This window comes from Bos indicus x Bos taurus, chromosome 2, assembly GCF_003369695.1.
Source record: "Bos indicus x Bos taurus breed Angus x Brahman F1 hybrid chromosome 2, Bos_hybrid_MaternalHap_v2.0, whole genome shotgun sequence".
Classification (NCBI taxonomy): domain Eukaryota; kingdom Metazoa; phylum Chordata; class Mammalia; order Artiodactyla; family Bovidae; genus Bos; species Bos indicus x Bos taurus.
The window spans coordinates 38084794-38110369 of NC_040077.1; the positions used below are offsets into that span (position 1 = coordinate 38084794).

At 40.1% G+C, this 25576-nt stretch overlaps 1 protein-coding gene and 1 pseudogene across 3 annotated transcripts in view; both read right to left on the reverse strand.

Annotated features, from left to right (window-relative positions):
* Positions 1-290: 290 nt before the first annotated feature.
* Positions 291-25576, reverse strand: part of UPP2 (uridine phosphorylase 2) — a 40325-nt gene continuing 15039 nt past the window's right edge. For 2 of the 3 annotated variants that reach the window (XM_027560210.1, XM_027560216.1), the window contains 3 exons: positions 18758-18967; positions 16508-16654; positions 3651-4963 (listed from right to left, as the gene is read on the reverse strand). In XM_027560210.1, the coding sequence (XP_027416011.1) occupies positions 4812-4963; positions 16508-16654; positions 18758-18967 (509 nt within the window). In that variant the 3' untranslated portion in view covers positions 3651-4811. Of the gene's footprint in view, positions 3482-3650; positions 4964-16507; positions 16655-18757; positions 18968-25576 lie in introns of those variants that run through there. The other variant, XM_027560200.1, reaches the window with a different exon arrangement.
* Positions 19657-21246, reverse strand: LOC113880563 (annotated as a pseudogene).

Sequence of the window (25576 nt, forward strand, 5' to 3'; positions counted from 1 at the left end):
AAACGTGGAACAGAGGAGGTGAACTGGCTGGTAATGATCTCACACAGAAAATTACGCTGAATAATATACACATGTTATTCTGAAAGGTTGGTCAGGGGATAATATTCAGGCAAAATAAGTTGACAGGCAGTCAGCTATGTATTTGTATTAACTGATCAATTGATCATTTTTTTTGTTTGTTTACGGGGTTATATATACATATATACATATATATGTATACACATGTAATTCATATATATGATATATATCTTAGCTGTGGGTGCCATAACAAAATACCAGGGACTGAGTGATTAAATAAATATAACAGAAGTTTATTTTCTCGTAGTTCTGGAAGCTAGGAATTCCAGATCAAGATTTCAGCTGACTCCATATCAGTTGAGAGCTCTCTTCCCGGCTTGCAGATGGCCATCTTCTCACTGCATCCTCACATGGACCTTTCCCAGTCCATATGTACACAGAGAGAAAGACAGTGAACTCTCTGGTGTCCCTTCTGATAAGGACAATAATTCTATCAGATTAGGGCCCCATCCTGTGACCACACTGAACCTAATTCCTTATAGGCCCCATCTCCAAACATAGCCACAATATAGGGTGAGAGCTGCAACATAAGAATTAGGTGAGGGGGACACAAAAATTCAATCGATAATAATATATATATATATATAGAGAGAGAGAGAGAGAGAGAGAGAGATAAAATATGTATAATTAATCCACTTTTATTATGTGTTAGGCACTGTGCACATTGCTGGGGATATAAAATGGTTAATACATTGTTTCTTTTTTTTGGTGAGAATGCTAAAAAACTACTCTTTTAGCAAATTTCAAGTATACAATGTTAAACTAGAGTCACCATACTGCATGTCAGATCCTCAAAACTTATTCATTTTAGGACTAGAAATTTGTACCCTTTGACCACTTAGACCAACAACTCCCCTTTTCCTGCTCCAGCTCTTGGTAACCACCATTCTATTCTCTGTTTCTATGAATCTGATTTTTGGGGGGAATTCTACATATAAGCAATACCATACAGTATATGTCTTTCTCTGTCTGGTTTATTTTATTGTATAATGCCCTCCAGTTTCATTCATGTTGTTACAAATGGCAGGATTCCCCCTCTTTTATGGCTAAATAATATTCCATTGTGTATATATATGTATATATTACACACATATATATAACACATTTTCTTTGTCCATTCATCAGTCAACAGACACACATGCTGTTTCCATAGCTTCGCTAATGTATATAACTATGTGAGATGATGGATATGTTAATTAACTTGACTGTGGTAATCATTTCAGAATGTATGTATTATCAAATCATCATATTGTACACTTGAAAATACTAAAACAAAAGGATCCTGTTCCTGTTGAGGAGTAAGAATCAAGTAAAAGAGCTTGATCTGTATATAACTCTTCCAATGAAGTCATCATCAAAAGACTTCTAGAAGTTCAGCTGGAGGAGTGCCTGCTAGATTCACAGACTATTCGTTCTTTTAAATCAGTGTCTTTTGACCCAGGCTGCATATCATCAGGGGAAATTATTATAATGGGGCTTCCCGATCCCACTCTGAGAGATTCCCCTTTAGCTGGTTTGAGGTGGGGCCCCAAATAGTGTTTTTTGAAGGCTTTTCCGGTACCCCAACGTGCACCAGTGTTGAGAGCCACCTGGAGTAAAGGCATTGACGTACACACCTCTCCCCCTCCCCACCTCCCTCACTCACCACTACACTACACTCTAACTTCTTAGAAGCATGACTAGTTGTTCTTCTGATGATTAGTTCACATTTTATCTTAGAGGCGCTGTAAATTTTTTTTCTTTATGAAGGAACTGCTGGGCAACCCAGAGCCATTTCAGGCCCTACTGTCTGCCACTGCATGGGCTATATGCAACGCATTGTGGCGTTAGCTTCAGGCTTTGTTAGTGGTGGCCCTTCCCTTCCCTTTTTCTTTTTTTCCCCCCACTTATGTCTACTTTATACTATCTTGATGTACTTTAATTTTTCCTTATAAATTGTCTCTTATTCTTCTGGGGAAAAAGGAGAGATGTAGATTTATAACAAATGAGTGAACAAAGGAAAAACATACCAAAAATGCAAGGAAACACCCATAAATAGAAATAATCAGAGGAATTTTTGCAAGTCTAACTGTTTCTTGAACTGACTTCTAGGAGGGCAAGACTGAATGAGTGTGCAGGTGAGGTTAGGGGTGAGGTGAAGAGGTGGTTCCTAGACTTAAGGCAGGCATAGCTGAGTAGTGGCTGAATGCCTGCAGTGGATAACACTCCATGGCAGTCAAAGGGTAGAAAGGAAACATGAGCCTCCCAAATGAAGCTGGGCATCCATTCCCCAGGTTCACATAAAAGCACAAGTCTTCTCAAAACAGCATATAAATGAGAACACATTGGTATCTCTCTAAGGAACTAGGTATGACGAATCAAGGGGAATTAAACTTGGAGACCTTCCTAAAGAGGGTGAATTTGGGGTTTGATTTTGACAGAGGGGAAAGTCACGTGCTATAGGATAAAACAAGAAGTTCTAGACATCACCCCAACTCCACACTGATGATACAGAGAACTTTCCACCTCACAAAGTAGAATGTCATGGGAGGAAGCCAGGGAGAGCTGAGCTGACAAGGGATTGAATAAGGAGAGGATGGGTTTTGCAAAGACTAGAGGCATTTTAGTGAGAGTTTATAAGGGAAATGTTTGCAGAGAATACATCCTTCACTTAAATGAAGCACATAGAATGAGATACGGAGAAGGCAATGGCACCCCACTCCAGTACTTTTGCCTAGAAAATCCCATGGATGGAGGAGCCTGGTAGGCTGCAGTACATGGGGTGGCGAAGAGTCGGACATGACTGAGCGACTTCACTTTCACTTTTCACTTTCATGCATTGGAGAAGGAAATGGCAACCCACTCCAGTGTTCTTGCCTGGAGAATCCCAGGGACGGGGAAGCCTGGTGGGCTGCCCATCTATGGGGTCGCACAGAGTCGGACATGACTGAAGTGGCTTAGCAGCAGTGTTTGTCCTCATGAATCTTATAGTCTAAACACATTAAAGACCCAAATCTCAACACAACTGCAAGCTGTCATGAATACTTTAAAGAAGCTGTAGAGGGTGCTGTGGGAAGCTATGGGTGAGGCTGGGAGAAATCTGGTTTGAGGACAGGGAAGGCTTTTCATTGAAGCACAGTTTGGAAAAATGTCTTAGAATCAATTAATAGGCATGGTGATTGATTGGATGAGGAGGCAGAATCATCAAAAAGGTTTCCTAGATTTCTGGCATGTGTGCACACATATACACACCCTACACAGGAGCTGAGAGGAGGATTAACTGTGAGTATTTAATGCTCTCTCTCTCTGCCCCCATAACCTCCTCTTCTCTCAATAGAAAGGAAAATAAGATTTTCCAGAAACAGACAGATAAAAGTTCAAATTGAAGGCTATGGAGAACACTCTGAAGTACTGTCCACTTTGTCTGGAAAAAAAAAAAAAAATGAAACATAGTGAAAACCCCACCTAATAACTATAATGTCATTCTACCTTACTTTTAGTTCTAATCATGGTATTTGATGGTCAATTATTGGGACGGCTTTAAAAACACTCCAAGCATAACTGTTACCAAAAATGTTTCCAGACTGATGTTCCTCTCTGGGGATTGTTTATTGTCATTGATTACAGTAGGCAAAAAAATCTCTATCACAGTTGGGATTAAACTTTATTTGAGCCACAACAATATAAATATATGTATACAACATTACATACTATTCAAGATTGTAAGCCATCCTCCACGCATCCTCCATCCATGCCTCCCAACTCCTAAGTGTATCATCTTTAGAAGAACTGCCCCCTCCAGGCAGCATCAACTCATACAAAGCATGGTGTACCCTCCAAGTGACACCATGCCTGCCAGAGGGTCAAACTGAATAGGCGGGGCAGGGTGCAGGCAAGACCACTTCAAAGTCACACAAAAGGATGACTTTAACATCTTGAACTCAAGTCTAAATTCAGTTGTTATTATTCCTCAGCCTATGAGGTTAATAATGAAATGAAATTTTAAAAATACAGCCCATTTGAAATGCACTTCCTTAAAAGAAAAATTTGTTAGAAAATAGTTTAATCATGTGTGATTTTGGAAGAAAAATGAAGATCTTTCTTTGCATTTCCAAAGGTTTTCATCTGAAAATCAATGTGTGATCTAGAGTTGTTACAGCTTGTGGTAGAATCACAAACATGGGCAAACCTCAGCCTCTAATCCTATTCTGTGGTACACTAAAATCCTGCAGGGGAAAAAAAAAAAGAAGTATGGTCCTATTTCCCTATGAGTAGCTTTTTCATAGAGACCTACATTACACTGAGGCTTTTTTTCTGTAAATATTTTGAATGTGCATGATCAATTTCTGTCACTTGTCCAACACCTAGAAGTGCCTGACAACATCCTAACATGAATTTCTGGATTGGTTTCAGAAGCAGAGTGACGGATAACTGAATCTACAAGTGGTTGATCTATTTTGATGTGAACTTAATTAATGCTGCATATGAAACTCCAAATGTCACAATACAGTTTTACAATTTTAATTATTAGACTGACTTAGCTAACTCATTTTAAAACGAAATCTGAACTTAATTTAATATAAGTTATTAAATTCTTTTCAACAAATTCATTTTTAAGAGAAAGGGTTTTATAAAATCATTCAATTATGATTTTACCATGTGGATGAGAACTATATAAAAATGCCACAAATAATATATGACTTCAACATTATGACTGGAACTGTGAATTTGCAGAGAAGGATTGAGCTGCCCAACTATGATGTCTGGTCACATAATCCAAGCCGCTGTTTAATGAATTTGGAGATTAGGAGCTGAGGCCGTTTCTGGTACTCCACAAGAACATCGTGGGGAGAGTTGATCTGGTCACATTCAAGTCTGTTGAGAAGTGTCACACAGACCACGGCAGCTGGAAACGTAAATGAGAACATTACTGAGTAAATGGGTTTATCTTTCTTATAGAAACATTGACCGGACAGTCCCCATGTCCCTTGCACGTGGGCTTTATGTCGCTTTCCCTGTTGTGTGAAGGCAACCCACTGAACCCTCTAGACTCCTATATTATGATTCATGTTTCTGTGGACTCCCATCAAACACTCCATCTAAATAAATTAATTGAAATAGTTGTCAGTACTCTCCCTTCTCCTTTCCCCTACAACTGGTTAGATTAAGGCTCAGAAAAGCTTTATATTCAAGACAAGAACGAGAAAGGATCTTTGCCATTCAAGATACACAAACCTCCAGCTTTCTGTCCCATTTCCAGTTCTTAGAGCAAACTTTCCTTTCTTGAGGATAACTAGAGAGCTAGCCATTTTTCCTGAGATGACATTTTACTCCTTGATCCAATGTTTGAGTGTGCCTGCTGGGAAGGGAAGTAACCAGAGAAGAGATATGAACACTATCCTCGGGAAATAGCCTTAAAGGCAAGTCCTGACCCTTTTGAAATTTGAGAAAAAAAGTGAAACAATATGCTTCAACATAAGAATCAGCTCCATGAAGTAGCACACTTATTAGCATTTAGTTTCTAAAAAATGATGACAAAATCTTGGGACAGTTGCAAAACTAAGGGGAAAGAACAAGCATCTTTCTTTTCTAAAAAATGGAAGTTTCATTTTTGATAAGTCACCATAAAGGCAACATCTTGGTTTGTTCCATCAAGAACTGGAGAGAAACACTGGGTACCCTACAAATTTTTTATTGCCCGTTTCACATGAAATCTTTGATTTCAAGGAATATCATACACTGAAATCAGTGAGAATCACTTTGAATTGATAGCAGTATCATAATCTCTATGTTCATCTGCATCATTTAAAGAAGGATTTCAGTGGATCTGGGATTAGATGTAGCTACCTTCACAGGCTTTGAGGTCATGAGGATAAAGTTGGGTATGAATGTGATATTTATTTATTTGACTTCTCTGCTATCTCAGACTTCTGGATTTGAGAAGGAAAAATGGACTGTAACTATAATAGGCGCTATCTTTTTAGTTTGGTTTAGCTCTTGCTATATGCTGGGTATTTACGATACCATTTTTAGATCTCATTGCTATGCCATAAGCTAGCTATTATTCTTAGCCTCTTCTGACAAATGATGAAATGAGGAATTAGGGAGGTCAAAAGGCCCAGGAAGACACAGCTAGTAAATAGCCAATCAACTCCCCACTTCGTAAACTGCTGAGAAGACTCCTTTTCCTCCCATCCCTCCTCTACTGAGCAGGCACATGGCAAACCATAAGGCAGACCTGTCCTGACCTACCAGTCAAATTGACTCTCCTGCTCAGTGACCTGTGAAAAGCAATGAAAATATCCAACTGGAACCGAGTCAAATATTTCATCACCGAGGACCCTATTTATTCAAAAATCATCCAGTTGTAAAGCAACTTGGCTCAACAGGTAAACAAGCAAACGGAAGGGCTAGAAACTTCCTCAGCTTTTCAAGTTAATGATCAGCTAGTCTGTGAAGGTGACATGGGCTGGTGGTAACAGGGGAAAGATGAAAGTCCTTCTCTAATCCTTCACTTGGCAGAGGGATAAAAGGAAACTCGTGCTTATCAAGGAGCAAGAGCTCACTTTACTAAATGTCTTCTCTGGTGATTTCATGGGTAGTGCCAAAGAGGGACAAGAACAGGTCACTGTGATCTCAGTGGGGTTTTCTTGATGCTGGCAGACCAATTAACAAGCAGCTTGTAATAATCTTGTCATCTAAAATTACAATTTCCACCAGCAATTAAAAGGGACCAACTTACCCAAAACAATTTTTCAGAATTAAGCCTGACAGTTTGCTACCATAATCCTCATATTGGGCAGGGAGGATGGCTCCTGTGGAGGGACATTTAGTTACCTAGCTGTCACCAAGGAGGTTGTCAGCTAAGTGACCTCGGGCTGCAATGGGATGGGAACACACCAGTGTCAACATGGAGCTCAATCCACTCAGAGCTGCACCAGGAACTCCCAGTGATTCTCAACTCTTTGATCGTTAGTTTTTTTTCCCCCTGATAAAAGCTATAACTGGAACCTCTCTTCAAAAAAATATACATGTGCATATACACATAAAATATTGGGTTGGTCAAAATGTTCATTCGGATTTTCCCATATATTATGGGAAAACCTGAACAAACATTTTGGCCAATCTAGTATTTGTATATTGGAGAAGGAAATGGCAACCCACTCCGGTATTCTTGCCTGGAGAATCCTGTAGACAGAGGAGCCTGGTAGGCTGCTGTCCAAGGGGTAGCATAGAGTTAGACATGACAGAAGCAACTTAGCATGCATGCATGCATTGGAGAAGGAAATGGCAACCCACTCCAGTATTCTTGCTGGGAGAATCCCAGGGACAGGGGAGCCTGGTGGGCTGCCATCTATCAGTTCAGTTCAGTTCAGTCGCTCAGTCATGTCCGACTCTTTGCGACCCCATGAATCACAGCACGCCATGCCTCCCTGTCCATCGCCAACTCCCGGAGTTCATTCAGACTCACGTCCATCGAGTCAGTGATGCCATCCAGCCATCTCATCCTCTGCTGTCCCCTTCTCCTCCTGCCCCCAATCCCTCCCACCATCAGAGTCTTTTCCAATGAGTCAACGCTTCGCATGAGGTGGCCAAAGTACTGGAGTTTCAGCTTTAGCATCATTCCTTCCAAAGAAATCCCAGGGTGATCTCCTTCAGAATGGACTGGTTGGATCTCCTTCCAGTCCAAGGGACTCTCAAGAGTCTTCTCCAACACCACAGTTCAAAAGCATCAATTCTTCGGCGCTCAGCCTTCTTCACAGTCCAACTCTCACATCCGTACATGACCACAGGAAAAACCATAGCCTTGACTAGACGGACCTTTTTTGGCAAAGTAATGTCTCTGCTTTTCAATATGCTATCTAGGTTGGACATAACTTTCCTTCCAAGAAGTAAGCATCTTTTAATTTAGGGTAGCACAAAGTCAGATATGACTGAAGCAACTTAGCAGCAGCAACAACAGACTTACAGAATTAGGAGTGAGGAGTAAAAAAGGGCAGTTAGCTTTATTTTATATATAAAAAAAAAACAATTATCAGTTAAATTATTTGCACATTGATATTTGACAACTATTGCCTTAAAGACTTTAAACTTTATCCCTAATTAAATCAAATGAAAACAAATGTTCACACCTGCACCCTAGCACTTTAGATTCCCAAAGAAATTCTGGATTAGAACCAAGATTTAGTATTAACTCTATCAAAAATTGTCCCATATCTTTTATGAAAGTGTTACTAAAGACACTGGCAATGTAATACAGCTGATCACTTACGTTTAACATATTTGAATAAAGTTTTATGACAAACTTCAAATGCTTTCTTTTACAAGATAATTAGTGCTGTATTACTCAGAGTCTCCATTTTCAACTTGGCTTCTAGGAAACTCAGACTATTTATATTTAGTATTGGCCTTCTAGGTAGCTCTTTGCTATTGAGAACATCTCACTCACTCCCTTAACTACATGCCTCTTATTCTCTTTACTTTTGCTTAAATTATTTATACATTCATCTTTTATTGAAAGCTGCTGCTCATGCCTTTTCAAAAAATGGGGAAAGTATAGGTAATCTGTCAATAGATAAATATGTTACTCTTTTATACCTTATGGAGTAGTGCAGAAAGTGGGAGCAAAGAGGCAGGAGATATCAGGGCTAGTCCATCATCGTTTTGATCTAGCTGTGCTTCCTTTGACAGGTCACTTTTTACTCTCTGAGTCTTGTTCTCTGAGAAAGGAGCAGGTTGGACCTCAAAGGTCTCACCCAAGCCCACACCCTCAGCATCTGTGTCTCACATTATCTTGGTGTGAGGACCATGCTGTCATCTCCTGGAGATCCAGGTTCAACCTTGGGAACTTGTGCTTCTGTTGGATGCTGGACCTCCATGCAGAGCTGTGTCAGGAGGGGCAGAGGATGGAAGCTGCTGTGCTGGGGTTGGGGGCTCCAGCAGGGAGAATTCCTCACTGGGGTCGTAGATGGAGAGAGGCAGGTCACAGGTAATGCTATCACACAAAAAGTTGAATCCATGGATCCAAATCATTCTCTAATGGGTGAGTGTGTTGGTACAAGGCAGGCAGAAGTAGGATAGAGGCAGGAGAGTAGAATTAAAATGAATCAAACAAAATTCTAGACACTGACTTTCATTAAAAATATGTAAAAACCAGCAAAATAAGAAGAAACAATTTAAAAAATTTTTACCTTTATAAGCATAATACATGAATTACTTATCATTTATGTCTGATTTCTCAAATACACTGACTTATTTTCTCAGTAAAATAATGTCTATACTTACAACTGAATAAGTATCTATGTGATGCTTTACTTGATTTCAACGCTATCTTGATATATGATTAGCCTTCAGGGGCTTTGCTTTCTGAAGTAGCACAACTATCTGCTCACAACATATAAAATAGAAAAATCTGCACTTATTTTTTTGTTTCCTGTGAATAGAGGCTCTGAACCTTGTGTATCCATCGGAGGCTGCTGGGAAGACACAGCAGGGCATGGTGCAAAGGGGCCTCAAGTCAGAGAGAGGTCAATTCCAGTTCCAGTTCAGCTACTTCTTATTTAGTGTGAGAACTTGGGAAAGTTGTTAGCCTCTCTGAGCTACAGTATCTCTCAGCAAATACTGTGAGGGTGAAGAACTGCAATGGGTCACCTTTTGCTTTTGTATAATAATAATTTAAAACCCCAGTTTTCCCATTTTTGAGTTAAGAAATACTCCAGCTCCAGACTGAATATAATCTTTAATCCTTGTTGTAATATCTTGTTTACTCTATCAATGATAATCCTGCAATTCCCAGAGCCCAGTAGCCTTCATTTCTTGGATCAGCAGATGAATATAATATGGAATTAAAGTCAGGATTCTGCTCGCTTTCATCAAACTCTAGTAAAGTAATATTATGAAGACTGAATTTATCCCCAAAGTTCCCAGTATATGTCAAGAGAAATAACAGTGAATTCTTCCTTTACCCTAAAGATAAACCACTGTGAGTACTGCCAAAAACTAAAGACAAAGAAGATTTAAGTGAACCTAATCTTGGATAAATACTAGGTTTCATATATTGTCATGCAAGCAAGCATGTGTCAAAAGGCAGCCAGCACTGTCTTTTAAAGATGGATAAAAACTCAACATACTTATCACAAGTTCCCAGTGCAAAAGGAATATCATCTTTAACCAGAATGTTAGGGGTTTTAATTAAAGTAGATTTTGTTTTAAGAGATGGAAAGGTGTGTGCATATTATAGAACCATAGATGAATATATGTATATAGCATTGTACAGTGGGTTTACATGGTTCTGAAGGTTCAGCCTTTCAAGGTAGAATAATTTGGTGAAGACCACTATTTCCCTCACTTAAATCTTTGTTAAAGCAACAATGGACTCCCACTATTCTTTTTCAGCATAATGAGATCAAGATAACAACAGTGACATAGAGGTGTCCATGGCTCCGTTTCAAGTAGTTTGTCCATCTATCAGATATTAGGAGATATAGAAGTATTATATGAACCTTATAGCAAAAGGATGCTTAAGTTTATAACATTTTGCCACTTCCTACTGGGACAAGTATGAGGCATTCCAGAGTCCTTTAGATAATCCCAAGCCATAAAAGTAGCTGAATAACAAGAAACCAGTTGAGTTTGTTATAGCTATCTTCTATGGTCTATAGAAGTTGAGTAGTCATTCTTTTTATTCATTTAGCAAATATTTATTGAAGGACCATATACAGATATTATTCTAAGTGCTAAAGATATAGCAAGAAAATTACAAACAGCATTCCTGTTCTTGTACTTATGTTGTAATGGAGAGAGATGCTAAATATATATCTTCATGTATTAATACATGCAAAATTATATGTAAGTTAATATATAAAGAAATAAGAAATGTAGTTTGGTATAGTAGTAAATACAATACAGAGAAATGAGGTAGAAAAAGTGAATGAGTGGGTAAGTAGAATGAATGGGAGTGAGTAGTTTAGGCAGTCACGCAAAATGTCCCTGATGAAGTGAGAATTATGTCCCTTAATGTAAGTGAGACCTTACATGAATCATAAAGATAAGAAGTGCTAGTCCATGGGGTCCCAGGACCTCCTTGTCCTGGTGAATGCAGAAAGATCTGTTTTTGCACTAGTCCATACGTAATGAGTGACTCCTCTGAGAACAATGATCCTCTAGAAGACTCTTGTTTAAATAAAATATTATTTATAAGCTGAAACCATTAGGCATCATTGCCTTAGTATGAAGCCAGTCATCTGGTACTACTAAAGGGACATAAAAGGCCATTCAGTTCAGTTCAGTTCAGTTCAGTCACTCAGTCGTGTCCAACTCTTTGCAACCCCATGAATCGCAGCACACCAGGCCCCTCTGTCCATCACCAACTCCAGGAGTTCACCCAGACTCATGTCCATTGAGTCGGTGATGCCATTAGAGAAAGCCATTTGGAGACACATGGGGAATGGGTCTTTGCTGACAGTGGGAGCAAGATGGAGGGGGAGGGGGAATAGGCCTGGGAGTCTTGAGCTTTTGGTGCCAGATGAAACATATTTTCCAGTGTTGCTTACCATTGGTATATAACCTCCCTGATAAGTATGTTAAAGCAGCCATTTGTGAAGGCTCTCACAACCCTTCCCCAAATGAAGCTCTTCCAGCTCATACAGAGCTTTCCCAAGCTTCACTGCATTCGGAGTAGAATATAATGAAGTGGGGATGAAAGATGGGAACGTGGCAGAATCATATGCATGGGGCTTTGGTCTGTGTCCTTGGTGGTTGGCCTTCCAGGGGTTGATCTTCCTGTACCAAGAATTCATCTTTGGAAACAGTGGTGTCTGAGGGAGATAAAGAGTCCCTGTCACCAAGAAGAAATTTGGACAGAAATTTTCCCAAGAACTACAGAATTACATACTTACAGATATAACCTTTAGTGTGAATGTTGGCAGCCCAGAAGGGATCTGCTCAAGGAAAAGGCTGCATCAATGGCCTGGAAGACAGCTATTGGCAGGCTGAAGTCAGCTACCAACAGCTTCAATAGCAACAGAAAAGGGAAAACACAGCAGAGGGCAGGAACTAGAGCAAGCTAGAGAGGAAAGAGCCTAGGAGGGGACCTGCAGGTGGCAGAGAGAGCAAGGTCACAAGGACCTGTGGCAAGGGCAAAAACTCTCTCATAACAGAGTAACTTCTCTGAAGTTTTGGCAACATTTCAAAGAGAGAAAGACTTGGGTCCAGTGTTCACAAGCCTAGAACTCTCTCTGACTGCCTCTTAAGAAAGAACTGATGGCGATCACCAAACTTACATCAGGGCAGCAGTTTGTGACCTGGCGTGTCGTGTTTGACTACATTGGGTATCAAAATTTCCTCCATTTGCATATTAGAGGGAGTCATGACTCAGGTGACCACTTGCTATTTCCATAATAAAGAGATGTGAGGAAACATTTCCTGGAGCAGAAATCATCTGAATCCAGGTGTTCCTGCAGGTCATGTGCTGGTTGGGCTGCTGCTCAGGGAAGGGCGAGTTGCTCCCAGCTAGGCCTCCCACCTTCACTAACTTGTGGAAGAAAAGCGGATGTTATTGCTTCCCTGAAGGCGGGTATTAATGATGGCCTTCTAAAGAGGACAAGGATGCAATTGCATCCTTCACTCATATGTTACAAGGATTTGTGTGTGCATTCACTCTGTGATGAGAGTAATGGTTTCTACAATTAATCTCTTCTTGTGACCTACAACTTCTTTCTAAGATGTGCTTAGAAATGTTGCCACATACATTTTGTTTGTAGCTTTGTGTATTAAAATTAGGTGACAATAAGAACAAATACTAGAATTAAAATTCTACTTGTGAAATCATTATCGGGCTATAATTCTTTGCTTCTTTGAAGATTTCTTCTTTGGTTCTGGGACACTAGACTCTCCAAGTGTTCTGCCAATTGCACTGACCCCTCCTCCTTAGTTTCTGCTAGACCTCCCTCACCTGCCCTAACTTTTTCATCTGTTTCTACATTGATTTGCTTTGTCATCTCATTCATTGCACGACTTTAAATGCTACCTACATGTTGTCAACTTACAACTTTCTTTCTTTCTTTACTTCTCCAGTCCAAACTTCACACCTAAACTCAAGATTGATAAACCCACCTGCTTATTTAACCTCTATTTGACATCTACTACAGTACCCCCAGGACTTCCCCGATAGCTCAGTTGGTAAAGAATCTGCCTGCAATGCAGGAGACCCTGGTTCAATTCCTGGGTCAGGAAGATCCACTGGAGAAGGGATAGGCTACTCACTCCAGTATTCCTGGGCTTCCCTTGTGGCTCAGCTGGTAAAGAATCTGCCTGCAATGTGGGAGACCTGGGTTTGATCCCTGGGTTGGGAAGATCCCCTGGAGAAGGGAAAGGCTACCCATTCCAGTATTCTGGCCTGGAGAATTCCATGGACTGTATAGTCCAGGGGGTCACACAGAGTCGGACATGACTGAGCAACTTTCACTTTCACAGTACCCCCAAAGCCCCACCGAATTTTCTCTGTCCCAACTGTGATGACTCCATCCTTCCAGCTGTTCAGGCCCAAAGCCCGGGAGTTGATCTTCACTCTTGTGTTTCTCTCCAAATTCACATCACATTGTCAACAAATCTTGTTGGGTTTGCTTCTAACATGATTGCTTCCCACTTTCTTGACTGTTGTTCATATCTCCCTAGACTATGGGATCAGCCCTCCTTTCTCCCTGCTCCTGCCATGGACCCCAGTAGGCTCTTCCCAGATCAGCAAGCTGTTGAAAGGCAAGCCAGTGTGCTGCTGTTCAAAGGCAAGCCAGATCCCATCACTTTTCCATTCAAAGGCCTCCAATGGCTTCTCATGTTGCTCAGAGTGAAAGTCACAGTTCTCATGGGGACCACACAGTCCTCACTCACTCCATCCCCTATCCTCTCCACTGCTGTCACTGCCCTCCAGACACACTGGTCTCCCTGTGTGTCCAGCACACTCTGAATGCTCCTGCTTGGCAGTCTTAGATTTGCATTTCCCAGACTGCTTTGCCCAGACATCCATGTGGCATTTTCCTAAATGGCACCTTCTCCGTGCACCCTTCCCTATTTTAATTTATGATTTTCCTCCCTACCTTGGTTGTCCCTGTGCCCTTTCCCTGCCTTATTTTTTCACCATCATGCTCCTCAGCATCTAACACACTACTATATTGTTATAGATAACTCTTTGCTGTTATTTCTCTCCTCTCTAGATCTCCTCAAGGGCAGAGATTCTGTGTCATCCTCTGCTGTGTCCACACTGCCTGGGTGCTCAGGAAACTAGCTGATGCATAGGAGAAAGTTCTTCTCTCTTTAGGAAGACAATGCTTGAGACAAATCTTATCAACCAAAAATCTGATTAAAAAACTAGGCTTCTTGTATTGTGCCATGCACTCAGTAGGCATGCTCTAAAACACATTTGAATAGATGACATTTTTTATGGACTCTTATGAAAAAAGATAATTGCCATGTGAAAAACAAAACTAGGCATTTAAAAAAAAAGTTGCTCCAATGTTTTCTTGAACATCATTATTCATATTTGGGGACTGCTTGCCACTCAAAAATATTATTTTAGATGATGATATTTAGCTTTAGATCTGAGGCTTTCACAGCCAAGTTAATATATAATATTTAACTAACTTTGCAGCTTTTCAATCAGTTAAGCTTGATTTTTTTAATCTAGAAGATGAGTATGAAAATAATTTAAAATCAAAAAGAATAGTTTATTGATTAATTCTCGTGAAAATTATGTTTTACTACAATAGGTTTTCTCGGTATTAGTCAAAGGTTAGTGGTTCTATCGGAATAATTTCACCCCAAATAAAAATGCATGCCACATCCATATTTGGCTTCATAATGTCATTCTGCACCCAAAGAAGCAGAGCTTCTTGGAGAAATGGATGATTCCAAACCTGATGCAAGTGATGCCTAAGCGCTAAGAGGATTATGTCAAAAAGGATGCTAGAAGAGACTCTTCCTAGCCAATTTTGGGATAATTTGAGTATCAAAAAGAATAATGACAGAAGCTGTATATACAAACTGCTTTGACCAAAATCAGCAAAACAATAACTCCCTGTCACCAAAAAGAGAGAGAGAGAGGAGTGTGAAAAAGAAAGCCTCTTTTTAAAAAATACCAGCTAATATATGTAGGAGGAATGATGGAATTAGAAAATCAAAATTATCAAAATGCCAAATTATCATCCCCAAGGTTACTTGTTACTTACAAAGAGAAAGCATTAATTTTTCAGTGGAGAGAGATGGATGTTACCACCTGAACCAAGTGATGCAAAATTACTGATAGTGGAATATCTTCACCTTACCTTTCTCTGATATGGAACAAGAAAAACTAATGTACATAGCTTACATTACTATGAAATCTTCTTGCCACATAGCTGACTCTAATCAAGCCCCTAGATTTTGCTTCTGCTTTACAGGAAATATTCAGTATAAATGCACAAGCAAAACCTTGAAATGATCATGGGTATGCTACAGGATAGCAGCCTGGACTTTTCAAAAAAATCATAATCCCAGGGAAAAAAGAAAAGTAGAGAGACTATTCTAGTTGTAAAAATATAGAGATACAATAACCAAGCAATACAACATATAAAGTTAATTCAATACTGGATTAAAGTACTCTTCAAAGATATTCTTAGGACAATCAGAAAATTTAAATATGGAATGGATGTTAAATGATGTTATGAAATGATTTTTACTTTTCTTAGCTTTTCTTGTTTGATAATTTTATGGACATTAGGAGAACATCCTTATTCTTAGGAAATGATGCTGAGGTACAAAAGTTAAGTGGCATGATATTTGTAATTTATTTATAATGATTCAGAAGAAAAAACCAAATAGATGTGTGTGTATATATATATATATATGCATACCCACATCTATACATACACACACATACATATATATTTAGATATATATGCACAAACATGAAAATACTAAAAACTTGAATTTTGGTAAAGGGTACCTAAGTATTATACTATTCTTTTAATTTTTCTGTATTCTTGATTTCTTTTCAAAATAAAAGGGTGGGAAAAGCAAAAATGCATGTAAATTAACTCTAAAAACACACTGCTCCACTGATGTTTTGTCCTTTGATGGACTCTTTTAGGGATATGTTATTTGTGTTATGTCTCAGTAAATTCAATTGTAGTAGAAAACAGCAGTCACTATTAGGATGAAGAAAACTGAACTAGCTGTCAAGTCTTGGCTACATAACCCACTATCTAGTGATGGTGGGCAACTCACTTCTGACCCTTAAGGTTTCGTTGCCTCATTTGCAAAATAGGAATAATGTCCTGCCCACTCACAAGATACTAAGACATAATCGTGCTTTCAACCCAAAGTAATATATAGCTGAATTCCTTTTTCTTCTCCTGAAGTGTGAAAATAACTTCATGAAAGAAGATAATTTGACCCTAGGCGTTCATGAATGTCTTACCTTTTAGACCACAAAGTCTACACATGGCTGCAAACACTGTAGATTCCATTTCAATATTTCTGATGCCGGCATTATATGCTCTCTTCAAGTAATCTAAACCCTTTTCTCTGGAAAAAGAGCACAGTGCTCCATCGAGTCGACCCTGGCCTGAAAGAGAATGGAGAATGTTTAGCGACTTGATGTCCTCTCCAGTCGCTGTGGCATCACTAAGAGGCTTGCTGTCAGACCAAGTGCTCTGTGGCTAACTCAGATAAGATAAATCTAGCCATCTGAATCATCCTACCAGAGGACATGAGGCAAGATTGTGCCTAGCTCAAGCATCTCACATAGAGTGGGGTCTCCATGGCACTGAGCTCCCCAACTCTGGGGCAAGTAACCACTGAGTGGCCTCAGCAGCCAGCACTGTGCCCAGGGATAGCAGGATCTGAGGGTTGCTGGATGATCTGCCCTTTGAGGAAAATCTCAAGTTGCTCCTGTGACTGGCAGATGGCCCAGAAACAGTTGCTGCGGAAGAATATAATGCTCCAAGCCCCAGTGATGATCCTAAGCTATTCGAGGACTGGGAGGTTGGTTTGGATATTGCAGTTCCATCTGACCATCATGACCACGGTAGGTACATACAGACAGTTGATTTGTCAACCCTGTTCCCTGCCCATACCTCAGGCTGCACGCCAGCCTTTTGTGATCACGTTTTTCCCTTTTAGGATGCTCTCAGTGTTTATTTAGCACTTTTTCCACCTGCACCTATTAGTGGGGCCAGAGAAAAGGCAGATGCTATGACTCCACTGCACATGCGCTGGGGACAGACTTCACCGGGTCCTACCTCCAAGGGTGTCCTGTTGAAGCAGGGAGGCCAGTATACACTGTTATCCATATTGCACAATTCTCTTTTTTTGTCTCCCTTTCCTCTCCTTTTCCCCTTTCCTTTATGTTTCATGCTACTTCTACTCTGCCTACTTCTCCTGCACTCCTTGTAGCTGCCTGCTAACACCACTAATGAACCAATCTAAACTCAGACGTCCCACAAGTCAAGCAGGTAATGTCAATGAGGTGTGCCTGGTGGGGAGGGAGCAGCCTCACCTCACCTTCAATGAATACAGCCCCAGATGTGACTTGCCAGGGCGGCCATGCATAAATTATTTTATATTTTTAATATTATGTTATTATGTTATTTCAAGAAGCCCTAAATCTGTATATTTTTCATATGAAAAATCCAGAACGTATAAATGTTGGCAAAACAATTCACACTTTAAAAATACTGTGCAGCCCAAAGAAACATTGACTCCTACCTGTGCTCTTTGCAAGCTCTGGCTTAAACTCATTGGTGACCCTCCTAATGAAGGGACCAGTGGCCTGAGATGGAGTCTTTACCCTATCAGACCCAAAGCACCTCCTATTTTATAACACATATGTTGTGACAACACGTTTGCTAACCTGAAGTAACCTGTATAGATAATATAATGTATCTTCATACATAATTATTTATAATTCAATGTAATACTTTAAGTTTGATCCAAAGGGAAAAGAAAAAGAATTTAAAGTGAAGTAATATGTGGTTTAATGAACATACTCAGACACAGCTATATTACAAGATTTCTAGAATGCCCTCCAAGGAATGGTACCAGCCCTGGTTAGATTTTTCTTGTGGCATGAGCAGGGTCTGTCCCGGAACGCTTTTTCTCCTGGCCCCCCACCCCTTGTAGCAAGAACTGCTACTCAGAAGTCACCTTCAATTTGTCCCTAAACTTGATTTGAAGACATTTTACTCATGGCTGAGAGAGAAGAGAACTGATCTGAGACTATTCCATCCCTTCAAGATTTCCTCCTCCAAGTATTTCTCCTGATTTCCTGGTTCCCGCTCTTTAATAGGCACCTGCTTCTTTTCAAGGTACAGGTGAATGTACCTCAAAATGGCAGAAGCATAGACATTTATCCCCTTTCTCCAGTTTAAATTAAAGGTATAAACAGAGATAAGATTTTGCTAACATCACTAATTGCATAGAGTATCCAATTTGTTCTTGGAGGATTAAAACTCACTCTCAAAATAAATTCATTGTGTGTATATCTCTTCTGCTTATTATGTCCTTACATTTCTTTACTTTAGTAAGTTGAAAAGGCTGTTTCAGTGCCTTTTTAAATCCCCAACTATTAATTCTCTATGGTGAAGTTTTTAATATTAATTATAGGTTTGAATAACAAAATATTGCTGGTAATTTTCTGCTGCTTTCACAGTTTATAAATTCTTCTCACCTTCATAAAAATCATAAGTACACATCGTATGTCCAATGAGGGTTGGGAAGTTGGAAATTTCTTTGCTACAGTTGAATATTTCCTCAGCCAGTTCTTTGTCAAGTTCAGTACTTCTGGTGACAATGTTGTCCAAGATTACCTGTTCAAACCGGGGCTTAAAGAAGGAGTCTACAGCTTCATCTGTTATTACAACAGATCCAGGTGCAATCCCTGCAGTGTGGGAATAAATAGGTGGTTACAGAAGAATGTCACTTAGAGTTGACTTGTGACACATAGTATATAATATAATCTCTTCTTCCAGCATTAATTAATGCTAGTTGCTAATGATTCTGTGGACTTTCAAGTTTTAAATTATTTTCTTTTCCAAATGCAATTAATAGTAACATTCCAAACAGGCATTTACATTTGCTGTCTTTCCAGATTCACATTTACAATGTGATGGGGTTTAGATTTCAAGATAAACATGACTCTTGGGCATGCAAATTAGTATTGGCCTTCGGGCTCAAATTTGAATAAATTAGGTCAGGAATAAACTAAGTGAGACTGCCAGCAAGTAGCCTTCATAAAGTGATGTGACTACTTGATATTTAATCTTCTCTGCAACTCTTTGATTACTATAATTTCTTTGCATCACTGTCCTCTCTTCCATTTGATCTTCATGACATCCATTCCCTCCTCCCCTCTCCTACCCCATGTAAATTAGGCCTCTTGTCTGACCTTCCATTGCTACAAAGTCTGGTTTGCTCTTGGGACTCAGGAACTCAAGTCTCTGGGACTTGAGAAACCATTTTCTGACAACTGTTATTCCCCTGGCCTGATTCGCTCTCTCATCCTCCCCCATGCACTTTCATCAGACTAACTCCAACCCATTTTTCAAGTGTCAGTTTAAATCACTTCCTTCAAAAGATCTGAATCCACAGTGGGGTATGGGGAGGTCTAAAAGGTCACACAGATAGATTACATTCAATTTCCCCAGGATGGCTTTCCATGGTGGCTCAGATGGTAAAGAATCCACCTACAATGCAGGAGACCTGGGTTCAATCCTTGAGTTGGGAAGAATCCCTGGAGAAGGAAATGGCAAACCCACTCCAGTATTCTTGCCTGGGAAATCCCATGGACAGAGGAGCCTAGCAGGCTATAGTCCACGGGGTCACAGACAGTTGGCCATGACTGAGTGACCACACTTTCTTCACTAGATTCTCTCTGTCCTAAGATTCATTACACTTTTCATAATTCTTCATTTGTTTGTCTGTTATCCTGATAAAACATAGGCTCTATAAAGGCAAGAGCAGTATTTGTCCTCTGTTTTCTCCTTGGTAGTATTATGCCTATCACATTATAGGTTTTGTTGTTATTCAGTCACTAAGAATCCAACTCTTTGTAACCCTATGGACTGCAGTACACCAGGCTCCTCTGTCCTTCACTAAGATCCATAATTTGCTCAAATTCATGTCCATTGAGTTGATGATACAATCTAACCATCTCATCCTCTGCCACCCCTTTCTCCTTTTGGCTTCAATCTTTCTGAGCATCAGGGACTTTTCCAATGAGTCAACTCTTCAAATCAGGTGGCCAAAGTACTGAAGCTTCAGTTTCAGCAGCAGTCCTTCCAATGAATATTCAGAATTGATTTCCTTTAGGATTGACTGGTTTGATCTCCTTGCAGTTCAAGTGACTCTCAAGAGTCTTCACCAGCACCACAATTTTTTTTTTAAGCCCAGGTCTTTATTTTTACATCCATCAGGCCATGAATCCATAGAGAATGGGCTCCAGTAGTTCGGGTTCCTTTCCATTGGTCCTCACGAAGTGTACTTCTCTGGGTAGGGCAGGCTGGCACTTCAGTTGAACCCAAGTTCCTTTCTCTTTGGCTTCCTTCTTTTTCTGATCATTTTCCTTCACACATTTCAGGAAGCTATCTCAGCTCTTCGGTTGCTTAATATGCTCTGCTGCTGCTGCTAAGTCGCTTCAGTCGTGTCCGACTCTGTGCGACCCCATAGACGGCAGCCCACCAGGTTCCCCCATCCCTAGGATTCTCCAGGCAAGAATACTGGAGTGGGTTGCCATTTCCTTCTCCAGTGCATGAAAGTGAAAAGTGAAAGGGAAGTCGCTCAGTCGTGTCCGACTCTTAGCGACCCCATGGACTGCAGCCCACCAGGCTCCTCCGTCCATGGGATTTTCCAGGCAAGAGTACTGGAGTGGGTTGCCACTGCCTTATGCACATTAATTCTCTTGGCAAGAATCTTTCCCTTAACTTGTTTGTTTACAATGATGCCAACATAATGCTGGGTAAAATTGTAGACTCTCCCAGTTTTTCCATGGTAACATTTGTGGGGCATTCCTTTTTCAACAGTACCCATTCCCTTGATATCCACGATATCATCCTTCTTGTAGATTTGTATGTATGTGGCCAAAGGAACAACTCCATGTTTTCTGAAAGACCTAGGGAACATGTAGTGGGTGCCCCTCCTCTTTGCCTTTGTGTTGGTTATTTTTGTGATTTACTGGAAGGTGGCAGTTCCAGCCGAAAGGGCAGCACCACAATTTGAAAGCTTCAGTTATGGCGCTCAACCTTCTTTATGGTCCAACTCCCACATCCATACATGACTACTGGAAAAACCATAGCTTTGACTATATGAACCTTTGTTGGCAAAGTGATGTCTCTGCTTTTTAATATACTGTCTAGGTTTGTCACAGCTTTCTTTCCAGGGAGCAAGTGTCTTTTTATTTCATGGCTGCAGTCACTATATACAGTGATTTTGGAGCCCAAGAAAATAAAATCTGACACTGTTTCCAGTTTTCCCCCTTCTATTTGCCATGAAGTGATAGGATCGGATGCCATGATCTTAATTTTCTGAATGTTGAGTTTCAAGCCAGCTTTTCCACTCTCTTCTTTCACTCTCATCAAGAGGCTCTTTAGTTCCTCTTCATTTTCTGCCTTTAGAGTGGTATCATCTGCATATCTGAGGTTATTGATATTTCTCCTGGCAATCTTGATTATAGCTGGTGATCTATCCAACCCACTGTTTTGCATGATATACTCTGCATAACGGTTAAAGAAGCAAGGTGACAATATATAGCCTTGTCATACTGCTTTCATAATTTGGAACCAGTCTTTTGTTTTATGTCCAGTTCTAACTGTTGTTTCTTGACCCCCATACAGATTTCTCAAGAGACAGGTAAAGTGGTCTGGTACTCCTATCTTTTTAAGAGTTTTCCAAGTTTGGTGTGATCCACACAGTCAAAGGCTTTAGTGGAGTCAATAAAGCAGAGGTAGATGTTTTTCTGGAACTATCTTGCTTTCTCCATGATCCAGTGAATGTTGGCAAGTTGATCTTTGGTTCCTCTGCCTCTTCAAAACCCAGCTGGTAAACCTGGAAGTTCTCAGTTCACCTACTGCTGAAACCAACTTGAAGGATTTGGAGTATAACCTTGCTAGCATGTGAAATGAACTCAATTGTATGGTGATTTGAACATTCCTTTAGTATTGCTCTTCTTTCAAATTGGAAGGAAAACTGACATTTTCTAGTCCTGTGGCCACTGCTAAGTTTTCCAAATTTGCTGACATGTTGAGTGCAGCACTTTAACAGCATCATCATTTAGGATTTTAAATAGCTCAGCAGGAATTCTGTCACCTTCACTAGCTTTGTTCATAGTGATGCTTCCTAAGGCCCATTTGACTTCACATTCCTAGATGTTCGGCTCTAGGTGAATAACCACACCATCATGATTATCTAGGTCAGTAAGACCTTTTTGTATAGTTCTTCTGTATATTCTTGCCACTTCTTCTTAATCTCTTCTGCTTCTGTTAGGTCCTTACCATTTCTGTCTTTTATCATAGTGGTTCAGTTGATAAAGAGTCTGCCTGCAATGCAGGAGACCCAGGTTCGATCCCTGGGTCAGGAAGATCCTCTGGAGAAGGGAATGACAACCCACTCCAGTATTTTTACCTGGAGAGTTCCATAGACAGAGGAGCCTAGCAGACTGTAGTCCAAGGGGTCACTAAGAGTCAGACACAACTGAGCGACTTTCACTTTCACTTTTCATCCTTGCATGAAATGTTCCCTTGATATCTCCAATTTTCTTGAAGAGATCCTAGTTGATCTCCCTGCTTTTTTCAATTTAAGCCTGAATTTTGCAATAAGGAACTGGTGATCTGAGCCACAGTCAGCTCCAGGTCATGTTTTTGCTAACTGTATAGAGCTTCTCTGTCTTTGGCTGCAAAGAACATAATCAATCTGATTTCAGTATTGACCATCTTGTGATGTCCATGTGTAGAGCTGTCTCTTGGGTTATTGGAAAAGGATATTTGCTGTGACCAGCATCTTCTTGTGAAAAAACTCTGTTAGCATTTACCCTGCTTCATTTTGTACCCCAAGACCAAACTTGCCTGTTATTCTGGGTATCTCTTGATTTCCTACCTTTTCATTCAATTCCCCTATGATGAAAAAGGCATCTTTTTTTGGTGTTAGTTCTAAAAGGTCTTGCAGGTCTTCATAGTATCAATCAACTCCAGCTTCTTTGGCATCAGTGGTTGGGGCATAGACTTGGATTACTGTGATGTTGAATGGTTTGCCTAGAAATGAATCAAAATCATTCTTTTGTTTTTGAAGCTGCACACAGGTACTGCCTTTGGGACTCTTATTGCCTATGAGGGCTACTCTCTTTCTTCTAAGGGATTTTTGCACTCAGTAGTAGATATAACGGTCACCTGAATTAAATTCGACCTTTCTGTTCCATTATAGTTCACTGATTCCTAAGATGTCGATGTTCAATCTTGCCATCTCCTGCTTGAACACCTCCAGTTTACCTAGATTTTTAGACCTAACATTCCAGGTTCCTATGCAATATTATTATTCACAGCATGGAACTTCACTTTCACCACCAGATATATCCACAACTGGGTGTCATTTCCGCTTTGGCCCAGCCACCTAATTCTTCCTGGAACTAATAGTAGTTGCCCCCTGCTCTTCCCCAGTAGCATATTGGACACCTTCTGAACTGGAGGGCTCATCTTCTGGTGTCATATCTTTTTGCTTTTCTTTTTGCTTTTTCATATTGTTCATGGCGTTCTCGTGGCAAGAATACTGGAGTGGGTTGCCATTTCTTCCTCTAGTGTACCACGTTTTGTCAGAACTCTTCACTATGACCTGTCCATCTTGGGTGGCCTTGCATGGAATGGCTTATAGCTTCATTGAGTTATGCAAGCCCTTTTGCCACAACAAAGCTGTGATCCATGACACATTATAAGTACTCAGTAAAAACTCATTGAGTGAGTGAAACGTTTCCATAGAGATGCCATAGACACAGATCTGCAAACTACAACTCATGGGCCAGATCCAGTCCATCTTTGTAAATAGAGTTTTATTGAAACACAGCCACATTCACTCATTTGCATATTTTTAATGATTGTTTCCACACTAATGGCAGAGTTCAGATGTTGCAACAGAAACCGTATGGCTTGCAAATCCTAAAATATTGATTATGTGACTTAGTGTAGAAAAAAATTACAAACCCTTACCATAGTGCCTAGCCATATCCTTCTGGGTTCTTAATAAATTCAAACATTGTCAACATGTGGTTAATTTAGAAAATCCAGGTAGAGACCCAAAGTAGACTATGATGATAGAACCTTGGTAGGTCAAATACTTTTTAAATAAATCAAAAAAGTAGCTTCTTGAATTATTTACAATGTCCTAAAGACAAGAAAGTGACTGAGAAGGAAACTGAAAATGTGGACATCAATAATGAAATTATTCACATGCCATCCTAATATTTAGATGCATTGGAACATTTATGTCCCAGTTAAAGGCTAATGTACTATTTACTATTTATTCAAGTACTTGATCATCATCAAGTTTTATTGGCTCATTTAAAGAATGGAAACATAAATTGGGGGAGAAACAAGTTACACCTTCTTCATCTCCAAATCAATGTTTCATAAGACAAAACAAACAAACACATCTTACCAATAAGCTAAGAATTCTTAGTGAGACCAGAACTTCAAAATGATAGATATCCACAAGAGCACGTTGCTTTAATTTCCCACAATCCATAGCCCTTCATTGTGCTGCAAGGGATGTATGTATCATGAAGCAAGACACCTAGAGTCCATGACCATAAGCTGGATGGTCAGTAGGGTACCTGGCCCACACTGGACACTTGCCAATATCACAGGGAAACCTCAGCGCTCAGGATGGTACACTGCATGGGCACGTGCTGCACAGACAGATCCTTGTATCCCACAACTCAAGAATTCTGAGCACTTTTTATAACAACATTATCCATTTCATCCCCAAATGCCTCATTTCCTACCATTGCCTATTTGGCATAACATTGGCTAAATAACCATCCAGAAGGATGCCTGATCTAACAATGATTGCTAACATTCTCCTTCTCTTTCCAAATGAACATCCATAGATGTCCTTTAATCCACCTGTGAGGGTCTTGGATGGACTTTATTCCTGTACAATAGCTGTGGAAAGGACATGATTTTTTTTTAACATGTTGGTTTCCAGTGAAGCACAACTTAGCCACCTGTGTAATTGTAAGACCAAATTTTTGTTAATAATTCCCAGCTTAAAAAAAAAAAAAATTCCCATTCAGTCCTGTCACTCTGTCAACCCAAGCTTTTCAGGTACAATGCCCTGCTCTGTTTGCATTTCTTGACATAGTAGAATCATCCTCTCACAAGATCTGCTCCTGAGGAAACGGTAGATATATTAACAAGGCTCCTGACCAGTTGCCTGGCCGGCCGAGGAGTAAGGGAGGAGGCGAGGTGCTGAGAAAAACTTTGGAAGCGTCACCCAACTCTTCCCTAAC